Source organism: Rattus norvegicus, chromosome 3 (genome assembly GCF_036323735.1).
Source record: "Rattus norvegicus strain BN/NHsdMcwi chromosome 3, GRCr8, whole genome shotgun sequence".
In the NCBI taxonomy this organism is placed as follows: Eukaryota; Metazoa; Chordata; class Mammalia; order Rodentia; family Muridae; genus Rattus; species Rattus norvegicus.
This window is the reverse complement of record NC_086021.1, coordinates 176,072,456-176,090,948: the sequence shown is the minus strand read 5'-3', so window position 1 is coordinate 176,090,948 and position 18,493 is coordinate 176,072,456. Positions and strand designations below refer to the sequence as shown.

At 42.1% G+C, this 18,493-nt stretch overlaps 1 protein-coding gene across 7 annotated transcripts in view; it reads right to left on the bottom strand.

Moving 5' to 3' along the window:
• The window catches only part of Cse1l (chromosome segregation 1 like), a 37,727-nt gene that overhangs the window by 6,961 nt on the left and 12,273 nt on the right, over nucleotides 1-18,493 (bottom strand). For all 7 annotated transcript variants that reach the window (XM_063284225.1, XM_063284227.1, XM_006235648.5 and 4 more), the window contains 14 exons: nucleotides 17,742-17,843; nucleotides 17,497-17,642; nucleotides 17,214-17,304; nucleotides 14,305-14,412; nucleotides 12,200-12,292; nucleotides 11,929-12,096; nucleotides 11,695-11,824; nucleotides 10,610-10,675; nucleotides 9,790-9,992; nucleotides 8,868-8,952; nucleotides 7,648-7,709; nucleotides 4,808-4,944; nucleotides 3,715-3,818; nucleotides 2,256-2,353 (listed from right to left, as the gene is read on the bottom strand). In XM_063284225.1, the coding sequence (XP_063140295.1) occupies nucleotides 2,256-2,353; nucleotides 3,715-3,818; nucleotides 4,808-4,944; nucleotides 7,648-7,709; nucleotides 8,868-8,952; nucleotides 9,790-9,992; nucleotides 10,610-10,675; nucleotides 11,695-11,824; nucleotides 11,929-12,096; nucleotides 12,200-12,292; nucleotides 14,305-14,412; nucleotides 17,214-17,304; nucleotides 17,497-17,642; nucleotides 17,742-17,843 (1,593 nt within the window). The remainder of the gene's footprint in view (nucleotides 1-2,255; nucleotides 2,354-3,714; nucleotides 3,819-4,807; nucleotides 4,945-7,647; nucleotides 7,710-8,867; nucleotides 8,953-9,789; nucleotides 9,993-10,609; nucleotides 10,676-11,694; nucleotides 11,825-11,928; nucleotides 12,097-12,199; nucleotides 12,293-14,304; nucleotides 14,413-17,213; nucleotides 17,305-17,496; nucleotides 17,643-17,741; nucleotides 17,844-18,493) is intronic.

Here is an 18,493-nt window from a genome sequence, read left to right as displayed (position 1 = left end):
GCGCCTGTTAAAGTCTTAGCATTAAAGCAGGCATGGTGGAAGACACCTTTAATCCTAGTACTAGACATCTCTCTCTGAGCTCCAGGCCAACCCCATCTATATAGCTGTCCCAGGTGAGCCAGGACTACATAATGAGACCCTGTCTTTGTTCTGGAACTGTATCCGTAGACCAGGTTGGCCATGAACTCACATATATCCTCCTGCTTCTGCCTCTAGAGTGCTGGGATTAAAGATTCGTACCACCACACCAATTATGAGACCTTGTCTTAACAAAATTAAATTAAATGAAATAGTGGGAGGGCTGAAGCCATGGTTCAGTAAATAAAACACTGGCTGATCCCACAGAGGGTCTGGTTTAGATTCTCAGCATTCATGTGGTGGCCCATAACCCTCTCTATACACCAGTTCTGGGGGATCTGACACCTTTTGACCTTAGTGGGCATCAGGCATGCATGCAGTACAGACACACAAACAGGCAAATACAGACACATTGAAAAAAAAAAAAGTAAATCAGCATTAAGAAAAAAATCATAAACCCATGCTTGTTTTGGGAATGGTAGGTAATGCATGATGGAACTCAGGGCATCCCACATTCTGGGAAAAATGCTTGGTTACTTAAGTAATTTTTTTATTTTTAAGATTTATTTATTTTATGTATATAAAAAGGCATCAGATCCCAATACAGATGGTTGTGAGCCACCATGTGGTTGCCGGGATTTGAACTCAGGACCTCTGGAAGGGCAGTCAGTGCTCTCAGTCACTGAGCCATCTCTCCAGCCCCACTTAGACTCTTTACAGTTCACTGTGGATCACAAGCTGCAGCTCCAGATCTACGAGCTGTTTCAAATCCAGAGGGTGGGTGTGTGTGTGTGTGTGTGTGTGTGTGTGTGTGTGTGTGTGTGTGTGTGTATGTGAGAGAGAGAGAGAGAGAGAGAGAGAGAGAGAGAGAGAGAGAGAGAGAGAGATACAATCCTGTTTTGCTTCCCTTCCATTACCCAAGCCCCGAGTTAGTTCTGGACTATGATCCTGGATGGAAAATAATTGGTCTATTGTTAAACTCCCTCTAATGCTTTAATGTTTTTTTTTTTTTTAAAGGATTTATTTATTATATATAAGTACACTGTAGCTGTCTTCAGACACACCAGAAGAGGGCATCAGATCTCATTACAGATGGTTGTGAGCCACCATGTGGTTGCTGGGATTTGAACTCAGGACCTCTGGAAGAGCAGTCGGTGCTCTTAACCACTGAGCCATCTCTCCAGCCCCATGCTTTAACGTTTTTAAGAGGAAGGCTCTCACTACACAGTTCTAGCTGGCCTGAAACTTATGACCCACCTACCTGTCTCTGCCTGCTGAGGGCAGCATTAAAGGTATGCACTGGGCACACATTGGCCCAGTTTACTATGTCTTATGAATTCAAGTAATTTTCACAGCATAATTAAGATCATGCATCTATAAAGATATTCTTACCAGGTGTGGTAACACATGCCTTTAATCCCAGCACCACGAAAGGTAGGTTGGCAATCTCTGAGTTTGAGGCTAGCCTAATGTATAGACCAAGATTTCAAGGAACCCCCCCCCCAAAAAAACAAAACCAAACCAACAAAAAACACCCAAAATGGTCACTCTTAAACTCTTTTATAAATTTGGTAACCAAGTTTGCATGATTAAGTACAATTATTGGTGGATGGACTTTACTATCATTGTTATTATTTTTTATGACAGGCTTTCTCTTTGTGTGTAGCCAAGAACATTACACAATAGAAATAAAAACAAGGAGGAACTGACATAAGTGTCATTTTCTAACCATTAGTACAGATACTATCTTACTCCACTTAAAATAAATGCAGGGTCATGTGCTTTTTTTGTTCAGTGTCATCTATCCATTTTGCTATGAGGACGTGGGTTGTCCTACTTGGTTCTGAGTGCACTGACGGGTGGTACACTTCCAGCCTCTATGCATCCAACGTGAGGTCAGAAGAACGCACAGACACTCTACAACACTTGGTCTGGTGCCATAGGGCGCAGGGCCCAAACACCTCACAGGAAGTTAAAAACAATCCCATGGGCTGGTGAGGTAAAGGGCCTTGCTGACAAGCCTCACATTCTGAGTGTAATCCCTGGAACCAATATGGTATAAGGAGAGAATTCTTGCAAAGTGCTCTCTCACCCTCTCATCTCCACACACAGCACGGCACTTCTGTGCCGCCGCCCCCCACCCCTCCACCATAAACGTTTTCTTGACTGGCTGTTACCTTACTAACAGCCAGCAGCTTCTGTGTGAGCTGAGTGATCAGGGTAGGGATGTAGGGGATGATGGCTTCTTGCAGGAGGGAGAAACTTCTCATGATGGCTGTAAAATATAAAAACAGCACAAACAGTTTAGTCAATCATTGAAATTAAAGTGACTGGAGGGAAGGCCACCAATTCATCAAATAAAAATCCAAGATGCTATTCCCTGTATACCTCATACCTTTAAAAACGTCTCCCTTCCTTTTATATCAGGCTTAGGTGGAGAATACTAAAGCACTTCTACAAGGCCCAAAGCTTAATGTCTTTAAAAAGGGACAATGAAACATTACTAGACAAGTAAAGGAGCAGGCAGAGGAGGGAGAACAGAGGGGTAGCCATGACAGAGAAGCAGAACATTCAGAGAACAGATCTACTATCTTCTTTTAATTAGAAACCACTGGCAGAACTGTTATCCACAGTCTAAAAGAAACAGATTCAGCTCACAGGATACTAAAAGGAAAAATCAGCTGCTGATCTTGTTAAACACATTAACATGCTAACCATAGGAAGCCAGAGTCCATACTGTAAAAACTTTACATAGCAACAGGCAGGTACCTAATAGCACAGGGCACAGGAGAGGCGTACACAGGCAAGCTAAATACATGCTCATTAGTACGTCTGTAGGTTCATTTCCAGAGTCAGGGTTAGCTACAAAGCCCCACTACCACATACTTGGCCTAAGCAGCAGAAACCTCATTTCTCTGGCCTCTGAAATGTCCCAATGTATTTCCCCTATCAGAAGAAAGACTCGTATAGACCCAGCCTGAGGTAAGGCACTAAGGGCATGTGACAATATTTACTGAAAAGGTAAAAACACCATGCACATGGGGCACAGTAACAGAGACCACACATCACTTTGCTACCCTCATGGCGTTGAAGCCCACGAATATACACCCTGATTTAAAGTCACATATACACACACCCCAAAATCCTTATGGGAGCTGAGGATCAGGGAGTTCCTTTGGAAAGCACGTATCATGATTTTGAAAGCAATGGAGACCTCTGAGATGGGGCAGTGAGAGATTGTTCCAGAAGTTAAAGCTGGCACCAAGCACCCCAGGGCAGCACACGGAGGTCACAGTGCTCCAGCATTCCTAGGAGTTCCGTGCTGCTGGCCCATGTTTTACCACACACAGCAGAGCACAGTCAGCAGACACTATTTCATGAGCTAATTTGAAATAACTCTGAAAATAACTCTAGGAAAAAATTAAATTTTGCTACAGGTCTAAAGTACAACTTAAAAAAATGCTAGTTAACAAAATAACTTTTATTTTACTTAAAAAAAAAAAAAAAGGCAGAAACTTTTCTATTTAACAGACAGTACCTGGTTCTTGAAGTATGGAACCTGATGTATACTAGAGAGTGTTACCTTGTGATCTGAGGTTAGATAGTTATGGTCTGCACACCAGGGAAACGGCCTACCTTTCATAATATATTCATTTTCTGAAGAGCCAGGAAGTGTGAGAGCTTTGAAAAGGTTTGTTAGCAGAATCCCAACAAACGGTGCGATTTCTGCAGCTGTAAAACTATAGATGAGAAAACAGCTTTCAGTCACTGCCAACTCTCAGTCTTTCACCGTGGAGTGCCCTGGGCAAATACTACATCACACTTCTTGGCATAAACTGAGCCATCTCTCACCACGGACAATGGTGGGCATCTCCAAGAAATAACTGCTTACATGTGCTCATGTTAAGTTCCTAATTAGACACAACGGGTCAAGCGTAACTGAACAGATAAACACACCAGGTGAACTCAGTATCCTCTTAATCCAGTCTTCTTGGATCCTATCTACAACCACAGAGAACAGCACCCACAACCAGGAGGGTTTCAGCCACCTTCTTCTTGGAGGCACAGCACATGATCTCTGCACTCACGCCTGGGCCTGAAGACCTCCCAGGATGGCCTCTCATCCTGAGGGGCCACTGAGAGCGTCTGTGCTCAAGGGTGGGTGAGGAACAGAGCCTGAGACTGTGTTCCATGTCTTACCTAGCACTTGGTTTCAAGAATTAACACGGAAAAAAGGTCTGAATGAACTGGAACACTGACAAACTGAATTAACGGTCTGAGAGTCATGCAGAGCCCACGTCTGCATCTCATCCCACATCAGACCACAAGAGCCACTGCAGAGACAAGCTGCCACAGTCTAATGAAGTCCAATGACCTTTGCTTTACTCTCAATAAACACTCAAGTCTGTCTCCATGTCCCCTCTCTCCTTTGGCTGCGAGAAGACTCCAAATAAAACCAGCAGGCTCGTCATTATCTGAGGCCCCTGACATGCGTGTTTTCATTAACCTCACGCTTGTTCCTTTACTCTGCTCTAATTCATTATCAGAATGAGTCTATTCTGTGAGTTGCTTTACATCCTTTTTGAAAGAGAAATGAATAAAAATCACACATAAGATTTTCTAAGTACTAATGACATTATGAGAACATCCAGCGACATCTGAGACCAGTAAGGTATACCCTCTGCCGTAAGCTAAAAGTACAGGAAAGACTCAGAAACCGAATACTCACAGAGTGGCGTTGTTCGGCCCCCTCATGGTGAACAGTCTCTCGAGAGCGTGTGCGGCGTAAGTATGAACAACAATGCTTTCAGCCCCCAAGTGACTGATTAAGAGAGGGATGGAGACTAAAAGGTGCTCTTTTGGTACCTGAAAAACATTAACACATCTTCTAAACCCAATGCTACTTTTTAGCAAAAGAAATGGAAAAACACTGCATTGACATTTAAAAAACGGGAGCACAGCCCACTCATCTGCTGTGCTATAAAAGGTTATACTGTTGAGAAAGTGCAATCTGAATGGATGGATTCCCACTCACTTTTTTTTCTTTTTTTCCAGAGCTGGGGACCGAACCCAGGACCTTTAGCAAGCGCTCTACCACTGAGCTAAATCCCCAACCCCTTCCCACTCACTTTTAAAGAGTATTTATTCTATGCGTGTGAGGTGTGCTGTGTGCATTCAGGGGCCTGCAGTCAGATTCCCTGGAATGGAGTTAAACAGTTAGGAGGTCCTTCTCTAGCCATTACCCCATTGGTTTTCCCCTTCAGTTCTTTTCTGAACTCCTATCATAATGAAAGCAGAATCTAAAAATAAGTAAGCACATGAAAATATTGAAAAACAGCTTTCAACAATTTTAAGAACCATACTATATTTTTGTTTTTTAGAAAATTATTTTTAAATTGGATATTTAAGAACCATACTTTAAAGTAATTCAGTTATTTTACATATGGTAATTAAAATTGTGTGTGTGTGTGTGTAAGAACACGTGGAGGTGAGAGAACAACTTGCAGCAGGAGGCACTGTTCTTCTTCTATGTGGATTTTCAAAACTCAAGTTTAGTAACCCGCCTTGGCCACAGTTGCCTTTGCCAGCTGAGTTATTTTGTTGCTCAGCACTGGAGTATCTAACTAGATAACCTGCTCGGCACTGGAGTATCTAACTAGATAACCTGCCAAGGGTATAAATGCCCACAATAGGGACTGGCTCAGAAGTTCAGAATACTAACTGCTCTTCTAGGGGACCCAGGTCTAATTTCCAGCACTCACACGGTAGCTCACAACCATCTGTAGCACCAGTACCAGGGAATCCGATGCCCTCTTCTGACAGCCAAGGGCACCAGGCACACATATAGGTCTACATGTACATGTAGGCAAAATACTCATACACGTAACATAAATCCTTATATTTCCATGTTAGGATAAATTAAGGAAGTATAATAGTACATCACAAAAGTTACATAAAAGGTGAGTACAATATTGCGTAGTTTTAATTCCTGGAAGGAATATCTGAAATTTAAGGCTGACCTGGTCTCAGAGTGAGTCCCAAGCAAGTCTAGGCAAACTGTAGGACAGACACCACAAACCCTAGATCAAGGGAAAAATAGCCCACAGTGAATGTATTTCCTTTCCAGTTCTCCCTGAGAAAAAGCCTAGAACCAGCAACACTTCATTGGCAATACCCCTGGAGCCACTGGGCGGACTTTTCTAGGTTTCTATTTTCCTTTGAGACAGCACATCCTTACGTGGAGGCCATCCTGTTTTTGCCTCTCAGACTCCTGAGTCCTGGAATTACATATGTGGGCAGGCATACCTGGCTTCAGACAGTAGTCTTTAGATTTCCACCTTTCAGAAAGGCTACCCAGGTCTAGGCAGGAAATGTACAAGATGAGTCTAGAACATCTGGCCATTTGAGGAAACCTCGCAATGACTTTACAATATACATCAAGAAGATATAGAACCTACATGTAAGATGCCTGTTAGCCAAAAATAGGCAGCTGAAACATCCTAAAGCCCAAATGACTAAGATAACCTACAAGAATGTTTTCTATAGGGGTTGGGGATTTAGCTCAGTGGTAGAGCGCTTGCCTAGCAAGCACAAAGCCCTGGGTTTGGTCCCCAGCTCCGAAAAAAAAAAAAAAGAATGTTTTCTATAGAGACTGATAATTATATTATCTACTGATGACATTGTAGTAATGTTAAAATACAGGTAAAATCACGTAGTGTATATTTTAGAAGTAAACCCAAGAATATGCAGAACATTAAAATGTTATAAAAAGTTGATGATGGCAGCTTTCCTACTGATCACATGCTATTTCTAAAAGTGGACAGCTGCCATTGTGTTTCAATAATAACACAAATAATAATAATATAAAACATAAATCAAGCCTCCAGCTCCAAAAGGATGAAAACACAGATGGTTTCTGGGTAAAGATGCTCGCAGCCATGCCTGACACTCACTCCATCTACCTGTCTTCTGACCTCTGTACTTGTGCTGTGGCCCATTTATCCCAAATACACTTATTAGTTCAAACTAGACTAGAGGTTCAAAACACTACCATGAGGATGTGCTCAGTCAGAAGCAAAATGTGCAACACTGAGCTCTAAGTCAATTGTCCTAACAATAAGGCAAGGAGAGTGCACTCCGATCAAAGTAAAGATGCAATGTTCACCAGACAGGTCAGAGTCTGGGTCAGTCTTTAATACAACAATGTAAGAACACAAGATACGGGGTTGGGGATTTAGCTCAGTGGTAGAGCGCTTGCCTAGCAACCGCAAGGCCCTGGGTTTGGTCCCCAGCTCCGGGAAAAAAAACAAAAACAAAAAAAAGAACACAAGATACTGAGTGGACTACATGGATCGACACATCAGGATGCTTCCTTAGCATGTGTGAGTCCATGGGTTCAGTTCTCAGGACAAGGGAAAGACAAGATAATTAAGGGAAATTAAGCATCATCTTTTTTGGACTAGATGCAGATGTCCAATATTGACTAGATGTAGATGTCCGATACTGACTACAGTCGATTAAAGAGGCCGCTACATGAAACAGACAAAGGTGGGGAGGGGCACTACTTACTTGATTCCTAAAAATCATAATATATTTGATGCCATCAGCTTTAAGCACGGGAAACTCATTCACTGTTAAAGAAAAGAAATAGAACACAATTACTGAAGATCTGAAGATCACTCCCAAATCAGACATCGGAGCTTGAACAAGCTATTCCTGGTTAAGCGACCAGAGTTGGCTGATGCACGAATGCCAATGTCCCAACAATAAGCTCTCTGAACTCAATTCACTCAGTGATGATAAAATACCAGTCAGCTAACACTAATTACAAAGCCAGCGAGTGACAGCCATGTAGAAGCTCATTAGAATATTCCTGACCCTCATGTGGAATCAAAGGCACAGGCTACAAAATTGTTACAAGTATTATCTCAATTTATATCAGCACACTCACAAACATAGAAAACTTTCCTTACCAATCACACATCCCCTGAATCTAAACTTGATTTTTTACTTGTTTTTGCAAATAGAATCTGATCTATTCCTGTCTGGCCTTGAACTTATCCTGTGGCTTTTAGAAGTCTCTAGACTACTATTCCTGTTGCAGCTTTAAAAAGCTGAGATTATAGGCATCTCCTACATTTGTGATAACTTTTATTTTTATTAATAAATTAATTACTTGCTTCTTTGGGACAAAGTCTCACTATGTAGCTGTAGCTGTCTAAAGCAGACTGAGCTCAGACATCTGCCTGCATCTATCTGCCTCATGGGTGTTGGAATTCAAAGTGTATGTCACCATGACTGGCTAAAACTTGTTTTGCTTACTTTTATGTGTGCTGGAATTAAAAGTATTCCCCACTATACCTGACCTGGAACTTTTAATGTTTTTCACATAGGAAGGAGAATAAAGTAAGAGTCTAATTCCTAACCATACGCCAGGGCAACAAAGCTGACTTACGGTTCTGTCTCCTTACTCCTAGTTTCTTGTAACTAAAAATGTATTCTTGGCCAGGCAGTGGTGGCACATAGTTCTAATTCTAGTACTAAAGAGGTAGAGGCAGGCCGATCTCTGTGAGTTCGAGGCTAGGTTGGTCTACAGAGCAAGTTCAAGGACAGGCAGGAAACCTTGTTTGGAAAAGCCAAAAAGAAACAAACAAAAGTATACTCTTCATCAGGTTAGCTTTACAGACGGAAGCTGGGGACCCATGTCATTATTTTACATCACTACTACAAAAGGGAAGGCATAAACAACATGTTAAGTTACAGAAAAGAAACAAATTCACAAAACTCACCATTATTTGATTTTAAATCTGGAAGTATGTGATTCACAAAAAATTCAGTTAGGTTTACAAGTTCATTGGCTTGTGTGATTCCATGCTGAAAGGAAATACATAACAGTAAAAAACATAGCATCAGAAATTTAAGCAGTTTTAGAAAACTACTTCAAAGCTGAGAACAACACTGCATTATATGAGTCCTTTTCTTGTTTTATGAGTATGCATGTTTGCCTTCATGTACGTCAGGTGCTGAGGAAGCCAGAAGGGGTTATCTAGTCCCATGCAAGTTACAAATGGCTGGGAACCAGCATGTAGATGCTGGGATTTGAAGCCAGATCCTCTAGAAGAATAGCCAGAGTTCTTAACCACTAGGCCGTCTTTCCATCCTGTTTCCCCATTTTCTCTTTGATCCAGTATGTCACCATGGAGCCCTGGCTAGTCTGCAGTTCACAATCCTCCAGCCTCTTGAGTGCCGGAATTCTCTCTCCAGCCCAGAGACAATACACAAGCTCGTACATGTAAGTCTTTTTTTTTTTTTTTTTAAAGATTATTTATTATATATAAGTACACTGTTGCTGTCTTCAGACACACCAGAAGAGGGCATCGGATCTCTTTACAAATGGTTGTGAGCCGCCATGTGGTTGCTGGGAATTGAACTCAGGACCTCTGGAAGAGCAGTCAGGTGCTCTTAACCACTGAGCCATCTCTCCAGCCTGTACATGTAAGTCCTAAGGCGATAAATGCTCCTAAACAAAGTAGCTTAGTTAATGTCCTCTACAGAGTCTCCGCATGAATCGAGAGGCAAGGGAGCACTGGGTTCATCTACATGAAGCACTGGGAAAGAATATATGAAGAAATACAGAACAGCAGAAATACATAGTTTGAGTCCTGTGACTGCCAATGTGTTTCAAAAACAAAACCACAAGAAAAGCTGTACCTTCTGTGTTTGGGCTTTTGATGCCAAAGACGTGACAAGGTAAATAGCCGCATCTTTGTGTTTCCAGTTGACAGATGGATTTTTTGCATATTCCTGGAGCATGGAATTAACATAACCAGAGAAGATTCCTGTCACAGGACCTTCAAAAAATTTGCATAATCCTCGTACAAGATCACAAGCAGCCCTGCGTCTAGTATCAATATCTATAAAACCGAAAGAAGATGTATCTTGGGAAAAAGAAATAACCAGTCCAGAAACTATCAGCAACACAACAAAAAGAACCAATTTTTTTCCCCTTTAAGAAATGCAAAATGAAAATGAGGCTAAAATGATCACAGTATCATAAATCCTACAAAGAGCATTTTAGAAAGACAGAAGTTTACCACTTGTCTGGTTTTGTTTTTAATAGGGACTGAACCCAAGTCATCAAAGTAAGGATTGATACATATGAGCTCTATCCCCGTGTCTGAGAACTGAGGTCTCTGAGATAGGACACCGTACAGTACAGCTGAGGATGATATTCAACTTCACTGTGTATGGTGTGCACACATGTTATGTTCTGGGCATGCACAGGTATCTGAGGCCAGAAGTCAATGTGAGCATCTTCCTCAAACCCTTTATACTCTAATAAGTGAGTGTAAGAGAGGAGGAGGGGATGAGAGTGGGGTGTGACTGACCGACAACGGAGTAGGGTTAAAGCAGGAAAACATTGCTTTGAAAAGCTGAAACTACACTCTAGGACATGTTTCACATTTATTAGAAAGAAAAAAAGCTTTATTGGCTTGCTAGGTGACCACTAACTGAGAACCCAAATACACACCAGAGCCTTCCAAGTCCCTCCTTATGTACTCTTCAGAGTTATCTTCAAAGGCCTCTTCATCAGCAGCTACAGAGAAAGGTGGTGATTAACACAGCTCTGGAGAACACCAGCGACCACATCTACACCTAAGCAGGCAGACTGCTTTGTTCTCTTCCTGAGACTGCAGCTGTCATCACAGCAGAAAGTCAGCATTGGGCAAATGGCCGTTGAGGTAGGAGTGCGCCTCCCCCAGCACTCAGAGGTCTAGGCGTGGTTCTGGGCCGTCCTCTATTAAACATGACCCAGCTCGGCTCCCTATATTTGATAAACCATTTTGATGATAGAAATAAGTAGGGCAGACATCAGAATGAGAGATATGTCCTTCAAATGTGGCTTAAAAACTCACAGGTAAAACGAATGCCACATGAGATTGTCCTTAGGAGCCCGCTCTGTGCAGCTGCCATCTGAGAAGCTGCGCAGGTGCTGGACAACACGACCCCCACCTGCCTAGTGAGGAGGTGGAAACATGGGCTTCCACTAAAGCAGACAATCAGGGTCACCCTTCAAGCCAACTATTTAAAAACACTTTCCTTACCTTAACGAAACATTAAAAATACTTACAATACTAAAATTAAACAACTATGAATTTGAGACCTTCTCAATATTTTTATTAAAAAAACAAACAAAACAAAACCCCACCACACACACAAACACACACACACACAACCAACGCACAGTCATGTCACAGATGTCACATTTTCTACCTTTGTTTAGAAACCAGGTAATAAATAGAGAGGCCACAGTTTTATTTGGTAGTGTAAAAAAACTAAATCTTGGGGGTTGGGGATTTAGCTCAGTGGTAGAGCGCTTGCCTAGCAAGTGCAAGGCCCTGGGTTCGGTCCCCAGCTCCGAAAACAAAACAAAACAAAAAAAACCCTAAATCTTATAATCAAAAGACGTCATCTTATTAACTTGATGTTAAGCACCTTTAAAGCTAGAGGAGGGGTGCAGAGCTAAGCTGGGGTCTTCTGACCATCTCTGCAGCTTGCCCACTTTAAAGAACAACTTGTACACCCCTGAAAACCCTTCCCATTTGCCATAATTACCTCTAAATTCCATGTTAGGCACAATAACTTTTTCACAGATACTTGTCAGGGTGTTCTGGTCCTCAAACAGATTCTTATAATGTGGTCTTTCGCAAACTGAAGCCAGAAACTGAATTGCATTACTTACCAACTGAAACAAAACACAAAAATAAGAACATAGTTAAAAGCAACGCTAATTTATTTCTTGTATGAAATAAACAGGTAAAGAATATGATGTCTCTACCATCATCTTACCAAATCATATTTAACCTCTTGACCTGTGGTAACTAGCAAATTCCAGATGGCAGTGACAAAACGAGGGAGGTAGCGCTGAAACTCTTCATCGTACTTTTGTGCATAGAGAGCAGCATTGTCACAGATCTGAGACTTTAAAAGCTCCAGTAAGCCTGCTTCCTCTTCGTCCTCACATGAGAGAAAAGGCAAACTCAAACAGGCATACACCACCAATCTGGCCCAAAAGAATTCTTACTGAAGGAAACAGACTGACGATATTTTAAATACTCACATCAGTTTGTAGGAGTTTATTATCCAATGTCAAGAGGGTATGAAAATTGTTCATCCAAGTTTCCATATTATCTTCAAAGAACTCAGGGAGATCCTGAAAAATAACCACGGACTTGAGATTTTTCACTGAAATGAATAATTACTTTAACCAATTTCCCAACTATACCAAACGTTTGCCCAAGCCTGTAGGCTCATCAAGCCCAGACTTTAGTGTTAAGTTTGCTGTCTGTGCTGCAGTCACACGCCCCTGCAAACCACGCCTGCCACTGTGCCTTGCTGCCTCAGTCTATACCGTTCATCTCTTAAGGGCCCAGTGAGGATGCAGGAAGCTCTTGTTCACAAGGCTCACCAAATACAGCATATCCCTCTTCTCTGCCCTTCCCAACACTTCGCTTCCTGTACTGTCAGATGGCCACCAACCCAGACTGGAGCTTCCTACCCAGATCCTGATTGTATAGCACACACAGCACTATCTTCTGAAGCACCTAGTTGTGACAACTCAAGCTTATTTTTCCAATTAACAATTTTACAAAGTATATAATAAAAATAATCCATGTTACAAAAGGTGTAACAAAAAAGTAACAAAAACCCAGCAGTATTCAGTTAAGAAACCACTGCTACCTGGTTCAACACATACATGGGGTCTATTGTTTGGGGAAATCTGCCTCCTTCTTTACTTAATAAAAATGTGATTTTCTTTGGGGAATGTTTACCACATAACTGCAAAAACTAGCATGTCCTGAGAATAAAAACAGGAACTGACTACATAAAATCCAAAGGCCAAATCTGTTTTCTTCTCTTTTGGTGTATTAACATTTATCAATTAATACAACTTTCCTTTGTCCTGAAACTCTGAATCAAGAACAGGACAAATGGCATGTGAGCACACAGAGAAGAAGAAAGAAAAACTTAAGTGAAAAAGTGAAGAGCTACTTAAAGGTTAAGAGCACAGACTGCGCTTAGACGGGCCAGAGCTTGGTTCCCACCACTCATGTCCTAAAAACCTGCAACTCAAGTTCTAGGGAATCCAAAGTCCTTTTCTGACCTCTCGTGTGCATACACACACATAACACATCCTCACACTGCACAAATTACACACACACACACACACACACACACACAAATACATACATATATTTATACATATTTTTTCTCAAAGAGCATAAAAACTGGAAATGCTATCTTGGTAAAAGACACTTCTTGCTGTGACACACAGGCCAGTGTTCCTCTGAAATGCCACCGTTCTCATTCCTGTCTGAGCCCTTCCCTTCTCTCACAAGTGTACAACAAGACAGCTCAGTGGTCAACAGCACTTACTTCCTTTCAAGTACCTAAGTCTGGTCCCTAGCACCCACACAGACGCTTACTTCTTGTAACTTTGCCCACTTCTGGCCCCCCCATGAAAACATATGGCATCCATACACTCAGACACATTGATATACTTTTAAATGTTTACATTACTTATTAATGTTTGTCTCTGTGTGCAAGTCCTCATACGCGTGTCATCTAGGAGTTGACTTAATCCTTCCACTATGTGTAACCTGGGGTCAAATCCAAGGAGCACTTTCACATGTTGAGCTACCTTACTGGCCTCAGAAACCCAATTCTGTAATACTGTCAGTACGATTTGGGGAGGCGAGGAAGAAATGGCTAAGTAATTTTTGGCTCACAGAACCACAAAGCAGCTCACAGTTGCTTATAACTCCAGTTCTGATGTCAAGCCATCTCTCCAACATCCAATTTTAAAAATTATAAGGTCTTCTTTTTGTTCATGTACATAAATGCATAGTTTCTTAGGATTATCTGAGAAGTGTATTCAAAGTAGTTTTTATTGTAGACCCAAAAAAGAGAAAAGACTCTGACAGCGGTGAAAAGCAGCAGCTTTACTGGATGCACTAGAACGCAGCCTTTCCCTAGCTCCACCATCCTGAGGAACTACTAAATTACAGTTCTGTGAGTATGTGCCTAGAGGAAAAAGTCCCTACAAAACAAACCATACAAAAAGATTGACTTCCCTTCAGAGTCGGTGCTGGGGAAAGCAGACTTGACAGGTAGACTGTGTATGTAAAGAGGAAAACTCAAGGCAAGAGACCAAATGAAGCTTACCTGAAAGTTTAAACTGTAGAACAATTTTGAGATCAAGATCAAGGAAGAAAAAAGAATCCTCAGGGCAGAAGCGTCATTTGCATGGGTACTGCACAGTTCAATGGTAGCCTTGGGAAGAAAGTCAGAACATGGTTTTAGAGTGTCATAAAGCCAGCTTTGTACTCTGCTGAGACTACTCATATTTCTTCTCCAAATGAGGCCTTTAAACAGCAGCATATATTCACTTAGTAATTCTGACAAATAAGGGTATGTATTTTAATCTGTCTATAATACCTCGTAAAGAATCCATGTTTTTAACAGACATCTTTTCATCACCTATGTGCACACATATAAATAATAAAACGTTGAACTCTCATTAAAAAATTCCTCTACTGCCACTGGGCATGCCTCTAATCCCAGCACTAGTGAGGCAGAGAAGGGAGTTTGGTCTACAGAGCAAGTTCCTGGACAGCCAGGGGTACATGAAGAAACTACCTCAAAGACAAAAGAATGGAAAGAAGAGAGGAGAGGAGAGGAGAGGGTGAAAAAAAAAGTAAAAAAGAAAAACAATCCCCTACCATTTAGTTAGGTCATTATCCTAGCTGCCTCAATGGTTTATCTACACAAGGCTCTATCTACAAGCTTCTAATTTTGGGTCTGAGAGTCTACAGAAGCAGGTACAAGGCAGCACAGGAATGGGTCTGGGAGCCAGAGGTCTGGAAAGAACCTGGACTCTACTACTGCAGTAGTGAGTCACGGCTGGGTGTGCTCAGGCAAGTATGTGTCCCAGGCACAAGCACGAGGACTCCAAAGTTCAAAGAAAGATGAGCTCTACAGGAAGACCAAATCACACACACAGACTTGAGTAGGGTGGGGCTGGAGCGACAATGACATACAGGAAGGCAAGGCTTTCATCTTCGGCAACACGTAAACTTGTTGGGGGTAATGCACACATGTAACCAGCTACTTGGGAGATGAAGACAGGATCATCACAAGTTCAGGGCCGTCACTGGTTACAGAGTAAGTTCAGGGCTAGCTAGCCTGGACTCTATGAGACTATCTTAAAATAAACAAAAGCTAGGTGTAGCATGCCCCACATGAATACACACGGTGCATGTTGATCCCTGACGGGCAATTATGGCTTGCACACCTTTAGTCCTAGCACTCAGGAGGCAGAGGCAGGCAGATCTCTGAGTTCAAGGCTAGCCTGGTCTACAGAGTGAATTTCAGGACTGCCAAGGCTCCACACAGAAACTGTCTCAACAACAACAACAAAAAAACAAAAACCAAAAAACCCCCAAAATAACAAAAAGCTACAAAGAGAACAAACTTTCTGTACTTTGTACATTCCTACTATGTGAGCAAATAGGTTTTCCTAAACTCGAGGTTTGGTCTGTTGCTATGTATCGTGATGGTAAATTTTGTACCTGAAAGTCTGGGCCTACGCAGTGAATTCTCATTTACCAGCTTCTGTTGTGCAAACCTTGCTCCTTAATTTAAAACTACTGGCTGAATAAAGATGCCTGCAGCCTATAGATGGGCAGAAGGGAGGTAGGCAGGGTCTCGCTTCTAAGTGGGGTGGAGTAAGGGAGCAGAGAAAGGTAGAGAGAAGATGTTACAGGTATGTGAATCATGAGGACCAGCCAACTGGAGCAGGAGGGGCCTAGGCCAAACATGGCAGACTCCCGCAGGGTTACTGATGAGGCAGGGGTTACTATAGCTTAAAGGGTGATGTGCACCCAGCTCTAATGCTGTTAAGGTTTATTATAAATGTAAGGGTTTGTCTGCCTTATCTGGGAAATGAATGATCAAAGGTAGAGCAGACACCAATAAATATTAATTTTTACACCAATAACGAGCTGTCACACTCAAGTAAAGTAGGAGCACTTCTAACATAATATTCAGGATAGTGTTTTCATTCCAGTCACTGTAATCCAGATAAAGCTGTTCTCTTCTCCAGTCTCACCACAGGAACCAAACTGGCCAAGAACCCGCTCATATGCTCTAGATATGACCTCAAATTTCCAATCCTCCTGCCTCTGATTCCCATAAATTGGGACCACAGACATGTGAACTGTGCCAGTCCCAAAAACTTTTAATTAACACTATCAGGAAATAAAAATCTTTCCCCATTGAACCTTGGAGAACTGATGACATTAAGTTTGAAAACTGTTGTTCTAACCATCAACCCTCGTGTAAGCTCTGTCTGAACACTGAGCACTGCACAGCTCTCTGTAAGAAGGAAAGGAAGCCTTCTGTCTTCACAGGGAGAGACGATGTCAGTGCCTATTTCACTAACTGCATTTGTGTCATCTTGCTCATTAAATAGGGGAAGTTAATTTTTTCAACTTTATATGATTTTTTTTTCTTTTTTCTTTTTTTCGGAGCTGGGGACCGAACTCAGGGCCGTGCGCTTGCTAGGCAAGCGCTCTACCACTGAGCTAAATCCCCAACCCCTATATGATTCTTATAAACACCAAGAATATTCTAAAGTAGCCTGTACACTTTAAAAGTATATAATTAATTAAAACCTACATATGTCAATCTCTCTTTAGAGAGACCCACCCACCCACCCACTTATTCACTCACTCACGTGGGTAAAGTGATAGGACACTTGAGGTTTGTTTTAAATATTCCTTTAAGAATAATGAAGCAGCAGGGGTTGGGGATTTAGCTCAGTGGTAGAGCACTTGCCTAGCAAGCGCAAGGCCCTGGGTTCGGTCCCCAGCTCCGAAAAAAAAGAAAAAAAAAAAGAATAATGAAGCAGACTAAAATATCAGAAACTAAAGAGCTGTTCAACCAGGAGACTCACTCCTCAGCTTGTCTCAAAGAAATGCTACACTATCAAATAAGTTTAAAAAAAAAAATCAAAATTTATACATGCATTTAAGCAATGTAAAATAGTAGGTGACTTTCAAGACACACCATACCTTAAATAAATTAGTCAAAGGCAGAGCAAAGGCATCCAAGACAAGTTTAATCTCAGTCCACAGCTCATTTGACTTAAACTCATGCCGGTATCTGGAATGGAGAAGCAGAAGTTTAGCTCTGGTTGTTACTCAAGGACAGATGGCTAGGACAGCAAGTGTTGGCCGAATGGCTGCCCATGTCACTCAGAGATGTGCATCCTCAAGAGTAAGAAGTGACACAGCAGACATATACACCAATGCAAAAGAAAAAGTAGACAGAAAGAATAAACTTCTGCATCAATACCTTTTAAACAGTGAATGCGCTGTACGCAGGACTCCATTAATGACATGGAAATCTCCACTCTGAAAGCGATTCACCATTTCTGTCAGCAAGTCCGGCCATTTTTGAGGGAAATCTTCTCTGCCAACAATGCTAATAGCATCACTCAGCTAGGGAAGAAAGGGTTAATGAACCGACGGTCTCATCAAGAAGCACCTCATCAAGAAGCACAGTCTCTCTTGGCCTAGCCCAGAACTAGGGGACACTACCTGCTTCTGGATCTGCTCTGGGCTGCTCAGCATCAGGTGCACTATGTTGGCTTTTATAGCTACTCGATCAGCTTCACAAATTTTGTTTGGTTCATCTTCAACCTAGGAGCAAAATACCAACAAGTGACACAGGATCCTCTTTCACATCCATCTGGCCTACAGACAGAATACAACTCATCGATTATCTCAGGTTGCCAAGGAAACGGAGGGATGTAGCTGTTCTTCAGTTTTCTCCTTCAAGAATAGCTACAGATCCCTCCACCCCCCTTTAGTTTTTCAAGACAGGGTTTCTCTATGTAGCCTTGCTGTCTTGTAGCTCCCTCTGTAGACCAGGCTGGCCTCCAACTCACAGAGACCAGCCTGCCTCTGCCTCCTGAGTGCTAGGATTAAAGGAGTGTGTCACCTCCACTAGCCACATACATTTTTTTCAAAGAGAAGCATGGAGATGGACACCAGTAATCCCAGCACACACGAGATTAGGTGACAACTTCCACTATGAAGTGAGTTAAGAGCTATTATCATCTCTGTGATGGTTTGTATGTGCTTGGAACAGGGAGTGGCACTTTTAGAAGGCGTGGTCTTGTTGGAGTGGGCGTGTCACTGTGAGTTTAGGCTTAAAACTCTCATTCTAGCAATCAGTATTTTCCTAGCAGCCTTCAGATGAAGATGTAGAACGAACTCTCAGCTCTGCCTGTACCATGCCTACCTGGATGCTGCCTTGATGATAACGGACTGAACCTCTGAACCTGTAA